Source organism: Crinia signifera, chromosome 9 (genome assembly GCF_055691185.1).
Source record: "Crinia signifera chromosome 9, ASM5569118v1, whole genome shotgun sequence".
Classification (NCBI taxonomy): domain Eukaryota; kingdom Metazoa; phylum Chordata; class Amphibia; order Anura; family Myobatrachidae; genus Crinia; species Crinia signifera.
Window position 1 is genome coordinate 139,173,037 of NC_139225.1, and position 26,670 is coordinate 139,199,706.

The 26,670-nt window shown below is 42.3% G+C and overlaps 1 protein-coding gene across 1 annotated transcript; it reads left to right on the forward strand.

Moving 5' to 3' along the window:
• Nucleotides 1–2,676: 2,676 nt before the first annotated feature.
• Nucleotides 2,677–17,922, forward strand: LOC146036466 (olfactory receptor 8A1-like). Its single transcript, XM_083160461.1, has 3 exons — nt 2,677–2,781; nt 10,644–11,577; nt 17,894–17,922. The coding sequence occupies exons 1-3, from the start codon at nt 2,677–2,679 to the stop codon at nt 17,920–17,922; spliced, it is 1,068 nt and encodes a 355-aa protein (XP_083016587.1).
• Nucleotides 17,923–26,670: the final 8,748 nt, after the last annotated feature.

The window sequence follows — 26,670 nt, forward strand, 5'->3', positions numbered from 1 at the left end:
ACAAGAGGGATAATCGTGATGCTCAGAAAAATTCTTCACAAAGCGATAGTGACTTTGGATGGCCAGAGTCAGACGATCCCTCAGCAGCACGTCCCCCTTTAGGTGTTACAACAAGAAAAAGAATGGGTCCAAAAGAACCCGCCGGAGCCACCAAAATGAAAGGCTCTTCAAAAGCAATCGGCAAAAAGAGCAATTGATATTCAATTTATCGTCACGTGTACTATCAGATGTAGAGGAATGTGTCCTCAGCAAAGGACTTTCATTTATACCTACCACAGTTCATGATGACTTCCATTGGCAGTGCAGTATTCATAGGCTTGGAAGAAATATGAGACTCAAAGAACATTTTCAAGACTCAGTCTCTGTACAGGACTCTAGTGTAATTGGGAACTTTATTCGCCGCCAACACCTATCTAAATTTGACCCTAATAGTTCTAATACCTCAATTAAAACATATATTCGTCTGCTGAATGACTCTATGGTACGTTTTAATGCTGTTGATAGAAAAGTGCATCACAACCTGTCCAAAATAGAACAAAGGGCAGTTAAGTCCCTAAGTGAGGACAGAAGTATCACTATTCGCCCCGCCGATAAGGGGGGCGGAATAGTGATACAAAATTTAGCTGACTATAGATCAGAACTGTACCGTCAATTAGGGGACGATAAGGTATATCGTAAATTGTCTGTTGATCCAACTAGGATTTATCAACAAGAACTGTTTGTATTAATTGATCAAGCTGTAATTAAGGGTCTGCTAGATAGTAAATGTGCTGTTGCTTTAAAAGTCAGGGAACCTGTGATTCCGGTGTTGTATTCGCTTCCGAAGGTGCATAAGAACAGCAATTCCCCCCCTGGCAGACCTATTATTTCTGCCAGGGGGAGCTTATATCAACCGGTGTCACAGCTTCTAGATATGCTGATTCAGCCATATATTGTTATACAACCTACTTTTCTCAAAGACACAACCAGTTTTTTGAACATTATTGCCAATGCTAATGATTTACAGGAACACACCATTATGTGTACAATGGACGTGTCCAGTTTGTACACGTCCATCCCACACTCTCAAGGGCTCTCAGCTATGTGTGATTTTCTTAATGGTTTGGATGCTTTCAGTTTCAACATTCCTTTTTTTCTTGAGTTACTGCGGTTAGTATTGACCAAGAACTACTTCTTGTTCGATGGTCATATGTATCTGCAGACGTCCGGGTGTGCTATGGGGGCGGCAGTCGCCCCGGCCTATGCCAATGTTTTTATGTTTGGGTTTGAAAATGAAGTATTTTTCAAACATCGCTTTGGCCAGCACATCCGGTCGTTCTGCAGATACATAGATGACCTGTTCTTGTTCTGGAATGGGGGTGAAGAATTGTTCAACACTATGATGGAGGAAATCAATGCTATGGACACGCCCATCAAATTTACATATAAATCTAGTAATAGTTCCATTGAATTCCTCGATGTATTGGTCACATTGACCGATGGCAGGATCAGCACATCAGTTTTTAGAAAACCTACTGATCGTAACACGCTGCTCCTGGCCAGTAGCCACCACCCTCCAGCCCTAAAGAACGGGTTACCGTACTCGCAGATGGTTCGTGCGAGACGCATTTGCAGTGACCCTACTAAGATTGAGTCAGAACTGGACTTAATCATTGACAAGTTTCACACTAGGGGATATTCTTTGGATAATCTTCTTAAATCCAAAGAAAGGGCCCTTAAGCTCAAAAGAGATGATTTGTTGAAAAGTACTGATAAGAAAAACAAAAGTGATGTGTTTCCATTTATTTCAAAATTTGATACCTCTAGCATGGTTGTCCCTATTGCCAGCAAAGCCCTGTGGCCCATTGTGGCCTCTGATAGAACTCTCCCGGTATTCAAAAAGGTGCGCCCCTTGGCATGCTATACCAGGGGTCGCAACTTACGGGACATCTTGGTACATTCAGATATTTCAGGTTTTGAAAGTGCAAACCAACCTAACACCACATTTAAGAAACCAGGATGCTACAAGTGTCCTCGGTGTATTACCTGTAAATTTCTGATCGTGGCCAATAAGTTTAAGCACCCACATTCTGTAAAAACATTTAATATTCGACATGTGCTTACTTGTGATACTCAGTTCGTGATCTATGCCATCATATGTCCATGCAGTCTTTACTATATTGGTATGACATCTAGGAAATTTAAAGAGCGCATGGCCATGCATAGATCATCGATTAAGGCTGCGATTGCTGGTAAAAAATCGGATCAACCTGTGGCAATTCATTTCAGAGAACAGGGACATTCCCTGGAATCTCTACGGTATATAATTATAGATCATATCCCTCCATCCAACCGTGGAGGTGATAGAGTTAAGCGCCTTTTGAAATTAGAGGCGACTTGGATCTATAGATTGGATACCGTAGCTCCCAAAGGCCTTAATGAACGCATTGTCTGGAGTTCATTTCTATAGCTGGACATTTGTATAATGGATAACTCTCTGATTAGTCGCCATGTTTTTGACCTCTCTACATAGTTATGTTCTGCTTGATTTAGTCCCTCTGTGATCCTGATATATTTTTTTCAAAATATGTATTTTTTTCAAAATATATTTTTTCATTACATGCCTGAGTGTGGGTCTTTGATCTCTGCTACCCAGCGGCACCTTAGATGGCTAGCTGAGAGACATGGGTGTGAGACATGTCTTCTACGCTTACTCGTCTTTGTGCTCTGGTGATGAGAGATCCAGCCCTGAATTATCGGGATGTGTTGTTTTATATTTTTTGTGAGCTGCAGCACCGGAGTGTGAGTCCGGTATTGTGGTCTCCTGTCACTACGTATGGTATCTATTTTATATTGGTTTAAGGGTTGTCTCTGTGTGGTTGAACCCCTGTCTGCCGAGGTGCCGTGTCGCTGCATACCCGGGTGAGAGCCGGGACGCATCGGGGCGGCGCTGGGCTGATGTGGTACCGACCACACTGGAGCAATGGGATGTATTCGGCTATGTTGGCTACCGGGTCCGGAGGATGGGACAGTATGTGAGAGACACTGGTAGGCATCCTGCCGCCTGGGTGTCGACAATCTGTCGACATCACGTTTTTTCTTGATCTTGTCAGTATATTATTTGTTATTATTTTTTATTTTGCAATCTGTACCTCCTGTAGTTACTTTTATGTTGTTCCGTGCATGTTCTATATGTATATATGTAATTTTTTGTTATGGTGGTTGTGCCATTTCCTCCGTTCCCTTGCAGTCAGCCTCTGCTGCTGATCTCTATGACGACCGGGACGCAGGTGAGAGCTGCGGTCCTGTCTGATAGGGGATTGGTGGTAGTGAGGCTGTCTTGACAGGGGAGGCTTTACTCTCGTGGACACGCTGTAGCGGGTAACCATAGTGATATCTCGGCGTGTGGGAGACGCTGACGTATTCACTGAGGGACCCGTGCACAGGTGTACAGCCTGAGTGGGAGACGCCTGGAGGACGGACTGGCGCCAATTGCACTTGTATTTAAAAGGTATGTGGTGTTATGTGAAATTTACTTGTACCTGCCTCTTGAGAAAGGGGAACTATCCCCGAAACGAGCCGTTGGGGCTACGTTACAATAAATTCCTTTTGACTTGAATACATGCTGCAGTGACGTGTCTGTCTCCTGGATTTCATCTGGGATACACAGCTCTCTTCTATATATATATATATATATATATGCACACATACGCATACACACACATGTACACAGTGTATGTGAGTCTAGGACCACCTCCCACTTCTCTCATCTACCTTATATCTCCTTGAGGTTAGGAGCTACAGAAAGTTTTTTTCAGACTGCTCTTCTTCAAAAATCACATTTGCCGATAAGCCCCACCCTTTATTTTACTCTGTAGCCTCTTCTGTTCTATCATTAGGTGGCTTTAGGCAGATGCCTAGGAGCTCCAGAATCTAGGGACCCCTGAGTCAAATTATAACAAAATGGAGACTAAAACTTGTGTGTACTCAGAGCCAATAACACTCAGTAGGTACCATACCATGGTGTTAATAACATAAGCTCTGTGAGTTGATATGGATCATGGAATGGAAGTTTAGGAGCATCAACTAAGTACTAGCGCTGTCATAATAATACTTGTACTGTACTTCAATATTTACTAAAGTTTGTGCTCAGAGGATTTTAGTCATGATATGAGAAATCAGAACAATATTTTACAATGCTAAATAAAATAACATCACATCTAATAAAGGGAACGTTTACTGATAAAAAAAAAACTCCTTAAAATTGCCAACATGCCATGCACCAAATGCAGTGGCAAGGAAGGGTTCATACCTTGACCTGTATTTCTGAGTGGTGGTTCTAGAACTGCTGTCTGTAAAGCATCTTCTTCTGCAACCTCACATAATGATGCAATAAAATCAGTCTAGAAGAGGTGTCAATTATAAAATAGGCAAATCAATGTAGAAATAAAACCCATTATTGACAAAGAACAAACTGTGTGTTCAGATACATCACACACCCCTGAGGAGAGTCGCAGGGTGTCCACAAATGCTATGCGTGACTCAGACATTTCTGTACTGGTAAAGAAGACTTCTTCCACCATTTCTTCCCTCTCTACAAATGTGGTGATGAGCATTACAAGATGGTGATGATGACAGATATTTGTGTACTATCTGATGCTAATGAGGGGGCTGGGGAGACAGGGATGGGGATTGGAGGTGCAAGAGAGGAGTGCTGTGGAGAGACAGGGATGGGAAGAGAGATGGGGGTTGGGGAGACAGGGAGGGTCAGAGAGGGGGAGTTGGGAAGACATGAGGGCAAAAGAGGGGTGCTGGGGAGAGAGGGGGGGCTGGGGAGAGAAAGGGGGGCTTGGGAGACAGGTAGAGGGAAAGAGGGGGTGAGAGAAAACGAGAGTGAGAGCAGGGTTGGTTATGCAGGCACGCAGTAATTACTTGTGATGTTCCTCCAAACACCCACCCCACACACACACACACACACACACACCACCTTGCTCACCAGCATCAGTGCCTTGCTCACATTTCCAGGTCTTCTATCCCCGGGTCTAGGCCTCCAGCTGAGTGACCACTCCATGTCTTCCAGCGCCAGGCTCCACATCTTCTGATCCCTGGCGTCTGCCCCCACTAAGCGGCAGCTTCATGTCTTCTGATCTTGGGTGCCGCCGCTGCTTTGCCTCCCACTGACATGTGCTATTGGACTGGCAGGTCAGGAGGAAACAGGAATAGACCAGCGGCAGCTGAATGGGGTGCGTGGAATGCACAGGATGGCTTCCCCACTTCTGCCGCAAAGGTACTGTTTTAAAGAAGCGGCTACTTTGAATAAAAATGGGGGAAAATATCAGTGCTCGAATATTTGTTTTTATGCTTTCTGCTTTACATGAATATTACCGACTTCTGCAAGATTTCCGTTGACGGATAACTCACAGCCCATACAGTACGTAACAGCGGTATCACCTAGTATGTTGCCGGGTTTTTAAAAATGTAATTCTGGAAATGTTGTTTTGTTATTGTTTACTCACCAAAATATTAATAAAATATTTAGAAAGTTATTTAGTACTGTGACACTAATAATGGAACTAATGATGCATTTACACGTATGTAAGTATTGCTCAATATATAGGGTGCCCGTGGGATTAATTATCAGCAGCAGGATCTATTCCTGGGGGTTTACTCTGATATAAAATAACACAATCTATTATATACATAGACATAGTTATCGGGAACAGAATTCCTCAAAGTATATAAAAGCTACTCACAGTATGGGAATATTAACAAGTGTGACTGCAAGAGAGAACCTACAAGAACATGTACAGTAGTGTGTGTGTGTGTGTGTGTGTGTTGGTGTTGGTGTGTGTGTATTGCCTAATTTTGCAATGCTTAATATTACTTTAAGGGGCCGATGTGTTGTGATTTGCACAGATGTATCAATATCACATGCAGTGGCAGGCCTTGCGATAAAGCTCTATCACTGCGAATCCTCTACACAGCATTATCTGGGAGCATGTTTTTCATGCAACGAGGACATTGCCGCTACTGCCGGCATCCCCTACCCATCATGATGACTCCCCTCACCCACACTGCTGCTCATACTTACCAGCACCCTGTTGGGCTGCTGTCATTGGGGCCCTCTGCTGCTATAACCTCCGATGCTCTAAAGTGAGCTTCTGCTTTGCAGCATCTCTTTACTGCACTTGGGGTCACAGGAGCAGCAGGGAGCCTCGTTGACCCACAGCCGTCACCAGAGCACTGATCAGCGGTCCCTGGGTATGTGAATACGTTGTTTTGTTGCTGCTGCTGTTGTTGTTGTTGTTGAGGATGGGTTTTTAGTTGTTGTTTTATTGTTTTTTTGTTGTTGTTATTTGACATTGTGAACAGCTTGTGTGTCCATCAGATGTTATTGTCCAATAGATTATAGTAGTAATGGTTATTTATTAAGAATAAAATCAATTTCTAAAAATAAAAATAAAAATGTATCAAAGAAAAATTAATTAGGAAAACAAATTCATTTAATTGATCAATTAAATTAATTTATTAAGGAAGCAAAATGAAAATAAAAATGTATTAAAGAAGAAAAATGAATTAGGAAAACAAATTAATTTAAATAATCAATTATATTAATTTAAGAACGCAAAATGAACACATACTTTAATTATGGAGTTGACTAATTTATACCTGTATAAAATAGAAAAATATTAATTTATACTTTCATTAAGAGACAATAATAATACATTTTTACAAGTGCCTACATGGGTGCACTACTGTGAAAATCTGTTAGTGCTAGACCTCTGTCTTATACATAGTGCATCCTGAAATATTGCTATCTTATAACCATCAGCCAACTAATCACCTAACATAAGATTTATTCTTTCAAAAAGAAACATATTCCTGCTTTTGCCATACAAAGTGTCTTTCACATTAATTTCTCTCCGTTATAGTACTCCATAAAAATGATAACATTTATTTTTGGACACATTAAAAATTTGTTCAAATCACATTGGAATTAAAAGTGTGGCTAGAAATAAAGTGTATTATCCCTGGTATAAAGCTATTTTGTATAACCTGTTGTTGAGAGTAATTGCTCACTTTAGGGACATGTGGTGCCGTACTGTAGGTAGTTATTGTATAAGTATCCCTTTTCTCAACGCGTTTCATGTGTTCTAACCACTTCTTCATCACTTTTTTCCTATGAAGACTTTACATTTATTTATTTTATTTATTTATTAACAGTTTCTTATATAGCGCAGCATATTCCGTTGCGCTTTACAAAGGGGACAGTGATACAACAAAACAGGGTATTTACAGACAGTCAAAATGTAGGAGGGCCCTGCTCGCAAGCTTACATTCACAAGGTACTTAACTGGTTTGGAATAAGCATGACCGAGTTTATTTTGTTAGGCACAGATCTCACTTAAATCAGGTGAGTGGTTCATTTGTGAATAATTAATTTAATTTGAAATTACAACAGGGTGTATCCATATTTATTCGAAAATAACATGACTACAAGAGGAAATTACTAAAAAAAAAGTTTTTTTGTTTCTGAAAAATTCACAAAGTACAGGTTGAGTATCCCTTATCCAAAATGCTCAGGACCATAAGAATTTTGGATAACGGATGATTCCGTATTTCAGAATATTTTAACGTTTCAATGATGTATCTTGAGGTATCTTGCATTTATGTTGTACAGGTTGAGTATCCCGTATCCGAATATCCGTTATCCGAATTATTTCGAAATACGGACATTCCAGAAAGTGAAAAAAAAATTTTTTTGCTAAAAACTCACTGGGGACATATGTAACAGCATCACTGGGGACATGATATGTAACTGGCACTATATATGTGCAAGACAATGATTGCTTGGCATTCAAATTCAGTGCTGAGATAGTACACACATTTTGTTTCACGTTTTGAAACCTTGTTTTTTGAACAATTAAAATATGTTTGTGTGTATTTTATGTGGTAATAAAATATATTTGTGTGCATATTATGTGTTTATACAGCATAAATGCAAGATACTTCAAAATACATCATTGAAATATTAAAATATTCCGAAATACGGAATAATCCGTTATCCAAAATTCTCCTGGTCCCGAGCATTTTGGATACGGGATACTCAACCTGTACAATCACATCAAACACATAAAAATACACACAAATACATTTTATTTGTGCATAAAACAAGGTTTCAAAACATGAAACAAAGTTTGTGTACTATCTCATGTACTGAATGTAAATGCCAAGCAATCATTTTCTTGCACATATTTAGTGCCAGTTACAAATCATGCCCCCAGTAGTGCTGTTACAGATGTCCCCAGTAGTGCTGTTACAGATGTCCCCAGTAGTGCTGTTACAGATGTCCCCAGTAGTGTTGTTACAGATGTCCCCAGTAGCGCATTTAGCAAAAAATAAAAAATAAATTCACTTTCTAGAATGTATGGTTTTTAGAATAATTTGGATAACGGATATTTGGATAAGGGATGTTCAACCCGTATAGCACTTTGGAAATTACGGGGTAAATTTAGTAAAGCTTATAAAAATGAAAAGAGGGGACACTGCCCATAGCAACCAATCGATTTTGTCTATAAATTATCAATTGCATCCTAGAAAATGATAGACAGAATATAATTGGTTGGTATTTGCGACATCACCTCTTTTCATTTTTAGAAGCTTCAGGAAATATGACCCTTAAATACCCACAATCATTTTAGCAATCTGTTTACAGAACAACTTGCCACTATTCCACTAATGGGAATAGTGCTCCAAAGAAAAATATTTATAAACCTACAACTTGGCTAACATTTTCTATTTTATTATAAGTTGCTTGCTACAGTATATTGTTATCTATGTCGTTGTTTGTCTATAACATGTCATATGTAGGTGTGGCACAAAAACACAGATAGATAATTCCAGTACTTAATATGAAAGTTAATATATCCTGAATCTGTGGCTGCCTGACATTGCGACATTCCTTACCAGCCAAGGACCTGGAAGAAAACAACACTTTGTCACATAAATTAAACACACTGGGCCAGATGCACCAATCTTCAAAAGGGTACAAAATAAGAAAATCCAATGAGCTCCTAAATGTCATTTTTCAAACAGCCTGTGTCATAGAAGTTAATAGCTGATTGGTTGGTAGTTAATCACTCTTCACGTTATCACTTTTTTAAACTTAGTGCATCTGTCCCATTGAGTGGTGTTCTGTGTTTCTCACATTGAACATTCCTAGATTTTACTTGGCTTGGTATCGAATGATTATTCACTTTGAACAGATACATGCATGGGGAGACTGAACAATCCACAGAATATAAAGTGTATTGTTTCTAAGGCCCTTATTCTGCTCTGTGCGGATTTTTCCGCATGCGGTCGGACCGCCGATGGTTTCCGACTGCGCATGTGCAGAGGTCACTCTGCGCATGTGCAGGCGGTTTCTCCGTACCTATTCTTTAGACGCCGCACAGGGGGCGGAGAGGGGCGTGAGGGGCTACTTTGCCTCATTACCCTATGCATACGCCCCGCGTTTCATGGGTGTTCCCATGCAAACGCGGGGCGTATGCATGGTAATGAAGCCGTGACGCTTGTGTAGGGGGCGGGCATCTGACATCGCCGGATGTCAGCTGCCCGCCCCCATACATGATTTCATACGGACAAGTGTCCGTGTGGTCTAGGGTGGCGGGAGCTGGTGGAGCGTGCGGCCCTGCATTCGATGTTCGGCGACCATCGAATGCAGGGGCTGCTCCCAAGATGGAGGAGGCGTATCCCCGTCCACTTTCATGCGGACCGCCACATATCCGCGTACGGACGGAGGTGGCGATCCGTATGGAAGGCGGGGATTCGCCTGCACGGTCCTGGCAGCATATTCTGATCGGGCCGCACCGATCAGAATAAGGGCCTAAATGCTGGTATCGTAGACCAAAAACACACTGAATTCAGGAATCCTCCTCCTCCCACAGCAGTGCACAAGTATTATTTTTAACATACAGTATACATATTTAATTCCACTAATAAATGAAGTCTCATTTATAAGTGTTTGTATAACTTTATTTGCTTTCTCCTGCCCGAATACTAAAATGAGGGGCATCTGTTAGTACCCCCCCGACTTTATTCCGTCTGCTACTCTTTCAGTTGGGAACTAAATTACAAATAAGAACTAAATGGAAAAAAAAACAGGACTAGGAAATAACAAACAGAGATAATAGGGCCCTGCTCGCAAGCTTACAGTAAATATTAAATCAACATAATGAGGCATTGCCTATTTTCACCGATTGTATTGTTATATATTTATCTGGAGGCCCTTTTTCAAATTATTGTTTTATTTGTAATTAAAAACAAGGCTTACATTGGCTGATAATGACTAACATAAATGTAAACCTATAAAAACATATATGATCATATATTTTAGTTGTTTTAATTTATAATAGTTTATTGCATGTTTGTTCTGAAACTTTTTTTGTTGCTTTACTTTTACTAGCTGGAGAGTTTTATTATATTTTTGCATAAAAATGTATTCTTATCTTTAAAATTTTATTGTATTAATTTACATTTTTTATTTTATTTATTCATATTTTTGTTTTGTTTATGTTTGCTTTGTTTTTGTTTTCCAAAAAATCAATAAAATATTACTCAATTCAAAAATTATTCTGACTTTGTATATTTGGTTTCTCTTTCAGGTCTTAGAACAAGGTCAACAAATGTACACAAACCAGACCAATGTGAAATACTTCATCATAAAGGGGATCTTAGGTGACCCAGAGCTGCAGGGTCCAATCTTCTTAATGGTTCTGCTGATTTATCTCATCACTCTTGGTGGTAATGTGACCATTCTTCTACTGGTCTGTCTGGATCATCAGCTCCACAATCCTATGTACTTCTTCCTGGCAAACCTGTCCATAGTGGATATGTCATATTGCACTATCAGTCTACATACTGTCCTTATGACTTTCATTAGTCATGACAATACCGTGTCTTACTTTTCTTGCATGACACAGATATACATGATGGCATCTCTAACTGGTCATGAGCTATTGATACTGACAGCAATGAGTTATGATCGCTATGTCGCCATCTGTAAGCCGTTACACTATCACATGGTAATAAGTGCTAGAACATGTTCTCTGATGGCCTCCACTTGCTGGTTGTTGGGTTTTTTGCAGATCATTCCTCCTTTTGCGATACTCTGCAGAATTTCTTGCTATTCATCCATTGAAATCAACCACTTCTTCTGTGACATTGTTCCCCTGATAAAAATGTCTTGTGATGATACTTCAATATTAGAAATGTTGTTTTTTATGGAAGGATTGTTTCTCTTTAACATAACCCCATCTGTGCTCACTTTTGTTCCCTATTTTTTTATAATCCGCACCATACTAAAGATCCCGTCTGCTATTGGCCGGCGTAAAGCCTTCTACACATGTTCCTCACACCTCACCGTTGTCATATTGCTCTACACAACTCTTGCTAGTCAGTATCTGTCACCAAACCTAAGTAGCAGTTTGGACTCCATTAAGCTCTTTGCCCTATTTAACACGACTGCCGTCCCCATGCTCAATCCACTCATTTACAGTTTAAAAAATAAAACAGTTATAACAGCCCTCAGGCGGAGAATAGGGAATATTAGAACAATGGGCCTTATTCTGATCGGTGCGGCCCGATCAGAATATGCGGCCGCAACCGTGCAGGCGAATCCCCGCCTTCCATATGGATCGCCACCTGCCGTCCGTACGCGGATATGTGGCGATCCGCATGAAATTGGACAGGGATACGCCTCCTCCGTCTTGGGAGCAGCCCCTGCATTCGATGGTCGCCGAACATCGAATGCAGGGGCCGCACGCTCCACCAGGTCCCGCAACACAAGACCACTCGGACACTTGTCCGTGTGAAATCATGTATGGGGGCGGGCAGCTGACATCCGGCGATGTCAGATGCCCGCCCCGTACCCACGCGTCACGGCCTCATTACCATGCATACGCCCCGCGTTTGCATGGGAACGCCCATGAAACGCGGGGCGTATGCATAGGGTAATGAGGCTAAGTAGCCCCTCACGCCCCTCTACGCCCCCTGTGCGGCGTGTAAAGAATCCGTGCGGCGAAATCGCCTGCACATGCGCAGAGTGACCTCTGCACATGCGCAGACGATCAACATCGGCGGTCCGTCCGCATGCGGGAATATCCGCACCGATCAGAATAAGGCCCAATATCTTAAAATTTCCCATTATTATCTTTAACGTGAAAACAGTTAAGTACCGGTCAACAAAATCCCAACTGTCATGTTACAGGATGAACTTGAAAAATGGTCAGGAGTTGATTGGCTGGGACTTAATCTCTTTCTACTTTATCACTCTCCAGGGCCTAGTAAATATGCCCCGTTGTGATAGGGTAAATTTGATGAAATATACATTCAGATATAGCAGGCGACATCTATCGCCAGCCCCCGCCAGCGTCCCGTGATGCTCACGCGCCCGTGGCAATGGAGCCCCGTCGCCTCCGCCGCCGCCGGTCCCCCTTGCCGCCCCGACACCCCCCCCCCCTCGAACCGGGCAGTGTTTCCCAGAAGCGGAGATGGGCAGAGAGACGCTGCCCAGCTGCTGTGTTACTGAGACGCGCGTGCAGGTGAGACGCACGTGCGTCCCAGTCCCTATTGCTGGCGCTCGCCAGTGAAAGGGATCTGGCAGGCGCCGGCCAAGGATGAAGCCTGCTACATCTGTATAGAGGTGATCCTTTTATTTAGATATCCCAAGATAGTCTGCCTCCAAAGTTTTCAAATATAAACTAATCCTTGGGTATGCTTAAATGGTACATTTTCTTCAAAATGGTAATAATATAGTCACAATATCTGTTAGTAGGTAACTCAGGTACTGTATCCCTATCTTAGCTAACATTATTGCCAATAAGGGCTATTGTAATAAATAAATGACGCATTGCAATTCATAGAACAGAAGTGCAGTAAGTATAAAAATAGCCATTTACCATAAACCTTTTTTTTCTATATTTTGTGCAATTCTAGCTTTACTAATGGTTCAGTAGACAGATCCATCTGACCTATCTGACATAGTAGCTATTTTTCCTTTTCTGTACTACATTATAGAGTAAGTGGGGGTTGTTAAGAATTTTAATGGCACCAGTCTATTTAATACCTGTACCGACCTTTATTCAACTAAATTATTAAGGCTGTATGAATCAAAAAAAATATTTTTTTTCAGATTTCCAAAACAAAGTTCACTTTTTTGTGATCTTTCTTTAATCGATTGTCATCATAAGACCAGCTATAAATGTCCAAACTGAGTGTCAAAAATTGTAAAATAAATTATTCAATAGAAAAATATGGTGGGATAAAAGTATGTTGTAGAGAATTTCAGACAAAAAAAGGGTATAATAGGAGGAAAGTTTCTGCTAGAATCTGATCCATGCATTTTTAAAAGTATCAGTTGCGACTATGAATTGGTTCCCAGGGACGCATAACACGGCGCATCACCGGACACCCCCTGCCAACACCCCCCCCCCCCAGAATATTACCGCCACCCCCCCTCCCCCTCTACAGTGGCTGAATCGGAGCACACACCCCCCCCCCCCCCCCCCCGCCCCCGGGAACGACTGGGAACACCGGCACTGTTGGTTCCTTTATGAAGGACTCAAATAATAATAAAGGAAAAGACGGAAAACCATAGTGCACATATAGAATGGTGAAAAGTGCTAAGTAATATTTGCATTCAGCATTGTTCAGTGATAACTGTGCCTAGGGCATTTTTTTCATCAATGTCTGCTGGTTTCTGTTTTACCTGTTATGTTATACAACTTTAAGGCCTGCAAAAACTTTGTCTATCACTGTTAATGCTTGTATTTGTACTGTCAGTTTTTAAAATGCCCATCTGCACCTCTAATGACTTCACCTCTCCTGCACTTCCACTGACAGTAGGTGTCTCCCAAGACTCTGATCTTGGTCCCCTTCTTCTCTATCTCTACATGTCCTCTTTGGATGAGCTCATCCGCTCACTCGACTTCCACTATCACATCTATGCTGATAATACTGAAATCTACCGCTCCTTTCCTGATCTTTCTCCCTCTATCCTCACTCATATCTCCAACAGTCTCTCTGCTGTCTTAAAATATCAAAGACTGAGCTGGTCATCTTCCCACCCTCCCATATAAAAACCCAACACTCTCTCATCCTAACCTTCTGTTTATGCTCACGTCTACCCCTTCTGTGTCACCCCTGTCTGTTTTACCCTCCCCTTTAGATTTTTTTAATCATTATTATTATTATTTTATTTCTAAGGCGCCACAAGTGTTTGGCAGGGCCGTAGAAAGGAACATTACAGGGAAACAAAACTTAACATTACAGTAAATAAATAACAGTAAAAGATTACAGGTAAAATGAATGTCACAGTTCAATACATATTACAGCTTAAATGTAAGGAGTGATGTTAGTAGAATGTAAGCTCTCACGAGCAGGGCCCTCTCTCCTGCTTTTCTTAAATTATATCTATCTCTGCCACCCTGATAATTGCTTCAGTGTCTTGTCCACTGATGCAACTCGCCTTATTTACCATGTACTTCTAAATTGCATTGCATTGTATTGTAAATATTTATTTTATGTGCTCATTTTTGTATTGTTAGGTGCTGTCATATAAATAACCGATAATAATAATAATATTAATAATAATAATTCAGAAAAAAGAAAAAGCTGTGCACTACAGGTCTGAATGTGATACAACAAATAAAATTATAAATATATATAATATATGTCCTTTATGTTAGCAGCAGTCAGATGTAGGTTATCAAACCACAAGGGAAAAAAACAGAATTTTTTTGGGAAAAGACGGATGGTGTAATGGTTAGCATTACTGCCTCACAGCCCTGAGGTCATGGGTTCGATCCCCACCATGGCCCTAACTGTGCAGAGTTTGTATATTCTCCCCATGCTTCAGTGGGTTCACTCCAGGTACTCCAGTTTCCTTCCTACAATCCAAAAATATGCTGGTAGGTTAATTGGCTCACAACCAAATTAACCCTAGAATGTCTGTGTGCGCGAGTACATGTGGAAAGGAATATAGAGTGTAATGGGCCCCATACATCAGTAATCACAATTTATGGATTTCCAGATCCAGGGATTTTTTGGCCAGATAAATGGATTTTACAATCTATCTGACTTTGCCCACACATTACAGATTTATTTCAGTGATCGGCAGATTTTTCCATCTAAAGATTGCATCTTCGTATCTGGAAATTGCCCAATCGATTGTCATTTCAGCTGTTCATAATGTAAATAGATGAAGAAGACGAATTGGGAATGCCCACACATATAAAAAAGATCTGCAGATAATACCAGATTATTAAACATGTTTAAAAACCTGATTAAGCAATCGATTGGCGATTTTGATTGGGATTGCCAAAAGGGGGAGCCCACACATCTAAAATTAATTGTGGCAATCATCTCCATATCTGAAAATTGTCACAATTAATTGCTGATGTATGGGGCCCTTTAGCTCCACTGGGGCAGGGACTGATGTGAATGTTCAAATATTCTCTGTAAAGAGCTGCCGAATTTGTATGCGCTATATAAGAAACTGTTAATAAATAAATAATAAAGGAGGCTGCGCTGATATAATATATAATAATATAATAATAATATATCAATATAAACTGCAGTGGAGCAGTAACTACTGTATACTAATATCAACTATTTCTTTAAATTCTACCTGCCAGTACTGTGCATATTAACCTTCAGTTGTTAACATCTACTAACAAGAAGAATTTTCTGCTACATCTGGTCATATCCATCAAACTAATGGAATCCTTTTGAACACCTACTGTACTAACAATAATTATCTGGATAATTTCAGAGAGTTTCTTTTGGTACTTGTTTCCTAGCACAGCGCCCATCGCATCGCATACCATAAGGCATACGATGGTATGGTATGCGATGCTAGCCGATGTTATACAATTTTAAATTGTATACCATCGAATTGTATGCCATTGTACGTCATATACAATGGTATACGATTTTAAATTGTATAAGCACCCTAATGGGTGTTTTCAATGTTAAATGTGCCCCCTATAAGATAAATAATTGTATAAGCACCATAATAGGTGCTTACAATGTTAAAAGCACCCCCACGCCACCCGTACTATCAATGCCAACCCGAAGCGTGGGGCGGCGGTACGCATCCTCTGTCCTTTTAATACCCCCACTATCCACGTCGGCATGGAGCTGATTTTGGTACTTGTTTCCTAGCACGGCCACAACGATCATGATCGTGGGCATCGTGAGGAAAAATTGGGGGCATCGCGGCCATCGCATGCACTAAAAAATCGGGTGCGATGGTACCGATGCCCGCGATTTCCCCATAGGGAACAATGTTAAATGCCTCAATTTACCCGCGATGCCCCCGATTTCCCATAGGAATCAATGTTAAATGGCTCAATTTACCAAAATCATCATAGGGAACAATGGTAAATGGGCCAGAAAACCCAAAAAACACCAATGTCCCCCCAAAAGTAGTTGACGCCACCCCACGATCAACGCGAACCCAAAGCGTGGCGAGCGCAGCGAGCCCGCGAGGGGCGGCGGTACGCGTCCTCCGACCTTTTCATATACCCACTATCCACGTCAGCGTGGAGTTGAGAATAGAATAGTGTGGCGAGCGCAGCGAGCCACCGAGCCCGAAGCGTGGCGAGGGGACGCGGATACAGTACCTGTGAAGCCCGCGAAGGGACGCGTTTACCTGTGAAGGTATCCGCGTCCCCTAGCGGGGCTCGCTGCGCTCGCCACGCTTCGGGCTCGGTGGCTCGCTGCGCTCGCCACACTATTCAATTCTCAACTCCACGCCGACGTGGATAGTGGGGGTATGAAAAGGTTGGAGGATGCGTACCGCTGCCCCTCGCGGGCTAGCTGCGCTCGCCACGCTTCGGGTTCGCGTTGATCGTGGGGTGGCGTCAAGTACTTTTGGGGGGACATTTCACTGTTCAGGGGTGTTTTTTGGGTTTTCTGGCCCATTTACCATTGTTCCCTATGATGATTTGGGTAAATTGAGCCATTTAACATTGATTCCTATGGGAAATCGGGGGCATCGCGGGTAAATTGAGGCATTTAACATTGTTCCCTATGGGGAAATCGGGGGCATCGCGTCTGGACCATTTAAGCCTTTTTTAGCCGCATACGACGCGACCGACGCGATATTGACTTTTTTCAATGCATTTCAATGGGAAAATCGGGGGCATCGCGTCGGTCGCGTCGCAGACCACTAAAAATGACACCCGATGGCCGCGATTGTGGCCGTGCTAGGAAACAAGTACCCTGATTTTATATAATGTGGCGAGCGCAGCGAGCCACCGAGCCCAAAGTGTGGCGAGCACAGCGACCCCCGCAAGGGGACGCGGAATACATGTGAAGTAATGCGTTTTGTGGTTCGCTGCGCTCGCCACACTATATGGAGTCAACTCCACGCCGACATGGATAGTGGGGGTATGAAAAGGTCGGAGGACACGTACCGCCGCCCCTCGCGGACTCACTGCGCTCGCCACTCTTCGGGTTGGCCTTCATAGTGGCGGTGGCATTGGAGGTGCATTTATCATTCTAAGCACCAATTAAGGTGCTCATATAATAAAAAATCGTATAGGGGGACCATTTAACATTGAAAAAACCCATTAGGGTGCTTATACAATTTAAAATCGCATCGCATTGCATTGTATGCCATATACGATGGTATACAATTTTAAATTGAATACAATGCCATACAACTGAATATCGTGGGCGCCGTGCCAGGAAACAAGTACCTTTCTTTTTATTTTCAACTCACTAATTACATTGGCTGAATTCAGTTATAACCACTATATTTAGAGGTTTTCAATATTTATACAAATGTATCAATATACCGCCGGTACATACTACCAATGAAAGATTTTTTTTTATATAGTGTGTATTGTACATTATGTGTATTGTTTATTATACTAGTTGTGGTTCTTAATTACCCTCTTTTAACCCCTTACCGACACAGCCTGTTTTTGCCTTCCTGACAGAGCCCTTTTTTTCAAATCTGACATGTATCACTTAAGTGGGGATAACTTTTTTTTGCTTTTACTTATCCCAGTGATTTTGAGATTGTTTTCTCGTGACACATTGTACTTCAAGTTAGTGGTAAATTTTGGTCGATACAGTCTGTGTTTTTTGTGAAAAATACCAAAATGTCGTAAAAAAATGGAAAATTTAGCAATTTTCAAAATGTTAAATTTTCTGCTTGTGAGACAAATAATCATACCACTCAAAATAGTTAATAACTAACATAGACCATATGTCTACTTTATGTTTCCATCATTATTTCAACCTCCTTTTAATTTTTTTGGACACTAGGAGGCTTAAAATATGAATAGCAAATTCTCAAATTTTCACGAAAATTTCAAACACTGATTTTTTTTAGGGACCAGTTCAGTTCTGATGTGACTTTGAGGGACTTGTATGTGAGACACCCCCATAAATGATGCCATTTCAAAAACTGCACCCCTCACAGTATTCAAAACAACATTTTGGAAGTTTGTTAACCCTTTAGGTGTTTCACAGGAATTAAAACAAAGTGTAGGTGAAAATTCAAAATTTAATTTTTTTTGCAGATTTTCAATTTTAATACATTTTTCTAAGGAACACAGTAGATTTTACTAGAGAAATGTGACTAAAAATTGATTCCCCCAATTCTTTTGTTTTCATAAATATCCTATATGTGGCCCTAGTGTGCACGTTGACCAAACCACAGGCTTCATAATAGAAGGAGCACCTACTTGATTTTGGAGCCTCCTTTTTATGAGATTATTTTTTAGGCACCATGTAGGTTTCTAGGCACCATAAGATGCTAAAAGTTAGGAACCCCCCCACAAGTGACCCCATTTTGCAAACTACACCCCTCAGGGAATTCATCTAGGGGTATAGTGTACATTTCAAACCCCCAGGGGTTTCACCAATTGTGGTACAACTGGGCTGTGAAAATGAAAAATTACATTTTTTACACAAAAATGCAGTTCTGGCTCAAAATTTTTCATTTTCACAAGGAATGAAGGAGACAAAGCACCCCAAAATCTGTGCCCCAATTTCTCCCGAGTACGGCAATGCCTCATATGTGACCAAAAAATACCATTTGGGTGCATGGCAGGACTCAGAAGGGAAGGAGTGATTTTTGGATTTTGCAGCACAGATTCTGGTGGAATGAATGGTGGGTGCTATGTCGTATTAGCAAGACCCCCGAAGCACCAATACAGTGGAACCCCCCCACAAGTGACCCCATTTTGCAAACTACACCCCTCAGGGAATTCATCTAGGGGTATAGTGTACATTTCTAACCCCCAGGGGTTTCACCAATTGTGGTACAACTGGGCTGTGAAAATGAAAAATTACATTTTTTTACACAAAAATGCAGTTCTGGCTCAAAATTTTTCATTTTCACAAGGAATGAAGGAGACAAAGCACCCCAAAATCTGTGCCCCAATTTCTCCCGAGTACGGTAATGCCTCATATGTGACCAAAAAATACCATTTGGGTGCATGGCAGGACTCAGAAGGGAAGGAGTGATTTTTTTGATTTTGCAGCACAGATTCTGGTGGAATGAATGGTGGGTGCTATGTCGCATTAGCAAGACCCCCGAAGCACCAATACAGTGAAACCCCCCCACAAGTGACCCCATTTTGCAAACTACACCCCTTAGGGAATTCATCTAGGGGTATAGTGTACATTTCAAACCCCCAGGGGTTTCACCAATTGTGGTACAACTGGGCTGTGAAAATGAAAAATTACATTTTTTACACAAAAATGCAGTTCTGGCTCAAAATTTTTCATTTTCACAAGGAATGAAGGAGACAAAGCACCCAAAAATCTGTGCCCCAATTTTTCCCGAGTACGGCAATGCCTCATATGTGACCAAAAAATACCATTTGGGTGCATGGCAGGACTCAGAAGGGAAGGAGTGATTTTTTGATTTTGCAGCACAGATTCTGGTGGAATGAATGGTGGGTGCTATGTCGCATTAACAAGACCCCCGAAGCACCAATACAGTGGAACCCCCCCCCACAAATGACCCCATTTTGCAAACTACACCCCTCAGGGAATTCATCTAGGGGTATAGTGTACATTTCAAACCCCCAGGGGTTTCACCAATTGTGGTACAACTGGGCTGTGAAAATGAAAAATTACATTTTTTTACACAAAAATGCAGTTCTGGCTCAAAATTTTTCATTTTCACAAGGAATGAAGGAGACAAAGCACCCCAAAATCTGTGCCCCAATTTCTCCCGAGTACGGCAATGCCTCATATGTGACCAAAAAATACCATTTGTGTGCATGGCAGGACTCAGAAGGGAAGGAGTGATTTTTGGATTTTGCAGCACAGATTCTGGTGGAATGAATGGTGGGTGCTATGTCGCATTAGCAAGACCCCCGAAGCACCAATACAGTGGAACCCCCCCACAAGTGACCCCATTTTGCAAACTACACCCCTCAGGGAATTCATCTAGGGGTATAGTGTACATTTCAAACCCCCAGGGGTTTCACCAATTGTGGTACAACTGGGCTGTGAAAATGAAAAATTACATTTTTTACACAAAAATGCAGTTCTGGCTCAAAATTTTTCATTTTCACAAGGAATGAAGGAGACAAAGCACCCCAAAATCTGTGCCCCAATTTCTCCCGAGTACGGCAATGCCTTATATGTGACCAAAAAATACCATTTGGGTGCATGGCAGGACTCAGAAGGGAAGGAGTGATTTTTGGATTTTGCAGCACAGATTCTGGTGGAATGAATGGTGGGTGCTATGTCGCATTAGCAAGACCCCCCGAAGCACCAATACAGTGGAACCCCCCCACAAGTGACCCCATTTTGCAAACTACACCCCTCAGGGAATTCATCTAGGGGTATAGTGTACATTTCAAACCCCCAGGGGTTTCACCAATTGTGGTACAACTGGGCTGTGAAAATGAAAAATGACATTTTTTTTACACAAAAATGCAGTTCTGGCTCAAAATTTTTCATTTTCACAAGGAATGAAGGAGACAAAGCACCCCAAAATCTGTGCCCCAATTTCTCCCGAGTACGGCAATGCCTCATATGTGACCAAAAATGACAGGACTCAGAAGGGAAGGAGTGATATTTGGATTTTGCAGCACACATTCTGGTGGAATGAATGGTGGGTGCTATGTTGCATTAGCAAGACCCTGAAGCACCAATACAGTGGAACCCCCCCACAAGTGACCCCATTTTGCAAACTACACCCCTCATGGAATTCATCTAGGGGTATAGTGTACATTTCAAACCCCCAGGGGTTTCACCAATTGTGGTACAACTGGGCTGTGAAAATGAAAAATTACATTTTTTTACACAAAAATGCAGTTCTGGCTCAAAATTTTTCATTTTCACAAGGAATGAAGGAGACAAAGCACCCCAAAATCTGTGCCCCAATTTCTCCCGAGTACGGCAATGCCTCATATGTGACCAAAAATGGCAGGACTCAGAAGGGAAGGAGTGATATTTGGATTTTGCAGCACACATTCTGGTGGAATGAATGGTGGGTGCTATGTTGCATTAGCAAGACCCCCGAAGCACCAATACAGTGGAACCCCCCCCACAAGTGACCCCATTTTGCAAACTACACCCCTCAGGGAATTCATCTAGGGGTATAGTGTACATTTCAAACCCCCAGGGGTTTCACCAATTGTGGTACAACTGGGCTGTGAAAATGAAAAATTAAATTTTTTTACACAAAAATGCAGTTCTGGCTCAAAATTTTTCATTTTCACAAGGAATGAAGGAGACAAAGCACCCCAAAATCTGTTCCCCAACTTCTCCCGAGTACGGCAATGCCTCATATGTGACCAAAAAATACCATTTGGGTGCATTGCAGGACTCAGAAGAGAAGGAGTGATATTTGGATTTTGCAGCACAGATTCTGGTGGAATGAATGGTGGGTGCTATGTCGCATTAGCAAGATCCCGAAGCACGGTGAAATGATGAACCTAATAATCCATAGATGTGTGGTATATATTAAAGCACTCCTTCATACATAGGCCGGGTTTGTCGGGGCAAGTTTCACAGTGGAAAATAGTTTGCTTTTGTATTCCCTTTTTATAGCAAACTTTGCACCTTTTTTGTGTCCTGCCCTTTTTTCCAGTGGAGGGGATTTCGTTTGGAAAATGCTGCCCTGATACAATACAGGGGCCAGTACTAGAAGTACTGGGGCCAGTACTAGAAGTACTGGGGCCCTCTGCCTGCTGGTTCCCAAATATTAGGCCCTTTATGACTTCCTCTTGAAAGTGCATAAATGTCCCCGTCTGGCTGGTAGAACGGAATAGTACGTAAGCGTTATACAGTGCCATCTGGATGATATACACGGCCAGCTTCTTGTACCATATTTTTGTTTTCCGCAGGGCACTGTACGGCTTCAGTACCTGATCTGAAAGATCCACTCCGCCCATGTACTTATTGTAATCTATGATACAAATAGGTTTTGAGGTGTGGGTACTGGTACCTCGTACAGGGACGGAGGTGGTACTGTCTCCGTGAATTGTTGTCAGTATAAGGACATCCCTCTTGTCCTTATATTTGACCAACAACATATTTTCGGTGCATATTCCCCTGCTTTCACCCTTTCTCAGTAATTGGGCAACGTGCGTTTTTGGGAGGCCTCTTTGGTTCTTGCTCACAGTACCGCAAGCTGCTGTACCTCTTGAACCAAGGGCCTTAAACAGGGGGATGCTGGTGTAAAAGTTATCCACATAGAGGTGATAACCTTTATCCAGGAAGGGGTGCACTAAATCCCAGACAATCTTTCCACTAACACCTAGGAGGGAGGGGGGGCATTCTGGCGGTTCAATTCTTGTGTCCTTCCCTTCATATACCCTAAACCTGTGGGTGTACCCTGAGGTACTTTCGCACAGCTTATACATTTTTATGCCATACCTTGCCCTCTTATTGGGAAGGTACTGGCGGAATTTAACCCTTCCTTTAAAATGTATAAGTGACTCGTCCACACAAATGAATTTTTGGGGGATGTACATCTCAGCAAATTTGGCACTGAAATGATCAGCCGGTCAAAGGTGGGATCATCTCTGGGTGGGCACTGTGCATTATCGTTGTAATGCAAAAATTTAAGGATTGTCTCAAAACGAGTCCGGGTCATGGCCATACGATGAAGTGGGGTGCTGTACAGAACATCTGTACTCCAATATTGCCTAATTTCTGTCTTTTTAACTATGCCCATATGTAACACCAGACCCCAAAACGTCATCATCTCTACTGCATCTACAGGGGTCCACCTAGCAAATGATGACGTGGGGTTTTGGGCAATAAACTGCTGGGCATATAAATTACTTTGGTCCACCATTAAATTTATAAAATCATCAGAGAAAAAGACTTTGAAAAAGTCAATTTCTTTGAGGCCTGTACTATCAAATTGGATTCCTGGGTTGGCCAAAAACTCAGGAACCTGGGTCTCAAAATTGTCTGGTGGTGGGGTCCATACGAGATCAATCATTGGGGGGGGGGGGGTCTCAGCTGCTCTACGGGGGCGTCTTTGAGGGGGTCCCTCATCACTAGAGGAGGAAGAGGAGCTTAAGACAAATGCCAATTCATCGCTTACTTCACTGGCTGTGTCAGTGTCAGAGGCAAGAAGGGCATATGCCTCCTCCGCTGAAAACAGTCTTTGCGATGATTGGGACATTTTTATTATTTTTAAGTGTAGTGTATAGTGTAGGGGGGGTACAAACTTTATTTCAACACGGGGGGTATGTAGTGTGTATGTAGTGCTTTAACACGTGTAAGTTTAAAAGAAAAAAAAAAAAGCTTCTGCGCCAAAAATTGAGCACAGATGTTGGTCAGTAACGTCCGTCACTGATCAGCGCTCAGCGGGCACAGGACACCCACAAAAGCACCGTGGGTGTAAAAACAATTTAAAAAAAAAAAAAACACAGCACTCTCCAAAAAAAAAAACAATTTAAAAAAACTGCTGAAAAAAAATTATATCAACCCTGTGCCAAAAATGCTGTTCAGTGATGTACGTCACTGATCAGCGCTCAGCGGCCACAGGACGCTGTGGGTGTAAAAGCACCGTGGGTGTAAAAACAATTTAAAAAAAAAAAACCACAGCACTCTCCAAAAAAAAAAATACAATTTAAAAAAACTGCAGAAAAAAAATTATATCAACCCTGTGCCAAAAATGCTGTTCAGTGATGTACGTCACTGATCAGCGCTCAGCGGCCACAGGACACCCACAAAAGCAACGTGGGTGTAAAAACAATTTCAAAAAAATAAACCACAGCACTCTCCAAAAAAAAAAAACAATTTAAAAAAACTGCAGAAAAAAAATTATATCAACCCTGTGCCAAAAATGCTGTTCAGTGATGTACGTCACTGATCAGCGCTCAGCGGCCACAGGACACCCACAAAAGCAACGTGGGTGTAAAAACAATTTAAAAAAAATAAACCACAGCACTCTCCCAAAAAAAAACAATAAAAAAAAATGCAGAAAAAAAATTATATCAACCCTGTGCCAAAAATGCTGTTCAGTGATGTACGTCACTGATCAGCGCTCAGCGGCCACAGGACACCCACAAAAGCAACGTGGGTGTAAAAACAAAACCCCACTGCACTCTCCAAAAAAAAAAAACTGCAGATCAGTGATGCAGTGATGCAACACTGATTAGCAGTGAGGGGCAGCAGGCACACAACTGTGGGTGCAACCTGACAGGGTATATATAAAAAAAAAAACCTGCACCCCCAAAAAGTTGCTGATCAGTTAATTTATACTGATCAGCACAAAAGGGGGGGCAGCAGGGGGGGCAGCAGTCAGTTGCACAGGCAGCACAACCTTTGGTGCAACTGACAGGTATATATATAAAAAAAAAACCCTGCACCGCCAAAAAGTTGCTGATCAGCACAGATATACTGATCAGCACAAAAGGGGGGGCAGCAGACACAAAATATAGCACTCTCTATCACTATCTCTCACTATCTCTCACTATCTCTCACTATCTCTCACTATCTCTCACTCTATGACACTGCAGCAGCAGCACACAGGAAGTCACAAGATCCAGGAAGCATCCAGCTGCTGGCAGCACGCTACCAGCGGTGATCAGGTAAGTATCAGGCAAGGATCAGTTCAGTATATCACGACAGATTGGCACGGTGACCGCTCTGCATGCAATTCCAGACCGGAATGGCGTCTGCAGCGCAGTCACCGTTAGTTTAAATCACGCGCCATGGCTGTGATTGGTCCGTCGGTCTGACGGACCAATCACAGCCTTGGGGGCAGGTGGGGTGAGGTGTGGTCATCACCGGTGACCACCGGTGACCCCCTCACGCCCCCTCACACCCGGCGGTGATTGATCCCTGTGTTACCGAGCGTCTGATTCGCCGGTAACACAGGAAAACACTGCGATTGGCTGTTCACATTGAACAGCCAATCGCAGCGATCGCCGACGGGGGGAGGCATCACCGCCCCCCCCTGGGCATGCTGGGACATGTCTGCTGTCAGGGACAGCATACATGTTTAAACTGTCACCGCGTCTATAGACGCGGTGACAGTTTAAAGTCATGACGTACATGTACGCCATGTGTCGGGAAGTACATCCCGGCCATGTACGTCAAATGTCGGGAAGGGGTTAATAAATAAGTCATTATTTCAGCACAGTCTCCTTTCTATTTTTTTTCCAACTTTAAGATATGATCAGTTAAAAATATGGCACCCTTCTTGTGGGATATGGTATACACCTTTTAGTTTGCATTTGAATTTAATGAATGAGAGTCGAAAACTAGAAATTCATTTATAATGATGTATTTCTGCCTCCCACATAAATCTCTGTTACTACAAATTTTGAAACTCAAGGAACCTGGGGGAGGGGGGGGGGGTAGTATTCAGACCTGATCGTTGCTCTGCTAAATTGCATAGCCCTACGATCGTGGATACACCGTCCAGCGATAGAGAAATCCCACTATGTGCAAGCCTGCAAATTGCATAGCAGGACTTGTGAAAAATAGCTGGATTCCATTCGCCAGCTGCTCATCACCAAATGCGCGCCTGCGGTTTCCATGACACTCCTAGAAAATGGGCGGTTACCACCCACAGACAGCGGTTTCCTGTCAATCAACTGGTGTACGGCCAGCAATACAAAAGTAGCAGGATTTTATCACAGGAAGGCCTCAGGCATGCGCTACTATCCGTACGCATAAGAAGTCTATTGAAAATTGCCCAGCCTTCGAATTCACAGCTGATCAAGGGGGTCTGAATAACCCCCTTGATCCTGATTCAGACTAATACTTAAACCTGATTCTTTCGCAGTAGAGCGATTATCGTCTGACTACAAATGCACACTGCGCATGTGCAGGCATGCGTCATAGAGTCGACAGTAATTCGGTTGAGAGTCATTAGGTCAACCACTATTGGTCTACAGGCAAATGGTCGACACATGCAAAAGGTTGATGTGCAAAGGTCGTCTACATGGTCAGAAGGGCGACAAAAGCATTAGGTCGACATGGAAAAGGTTGAAATGGAAAATGTTGACATGAGTTTTCATGTTTTTTTTGTGTCTATGTCAACATACAGTAGAAATCAGGGAACAAAACATGTAGGGGTCCCCTGTGTTTTTTAAAACCAGTAAAAGGCTCAAGGGCTGGTCTTATTTCCCAAAATACAGGGGACAAAATGAGTAGGGGTCCCCTGTATTTTGAGAACCA

Bases quoted from the DNA above. Each gene is read 5' to 3' on its own strand.
- LOC146036466 (XM_083160461.1), top strand. From the start codon at position 2,677: ATGTCTTCTACGCTTACTCGTCTTTGTGCTCTGGTGATGAGAGATCCA. The intron at 2,782-10,643 runs GTGAGTCCGGTA...TTTCTCTTTCAG, and splicing joins GTGAGCTGCAGCACCGGAGT to GTCTTAGAACAAGGTCAACA. The intron at 11,578-17,893 runs TAGGGAATATTA...TAGTGTGTATTG, and splicing joins AACAGCCCTCAGGCGGAGAA to TACATTATGTGTATTGTTTA.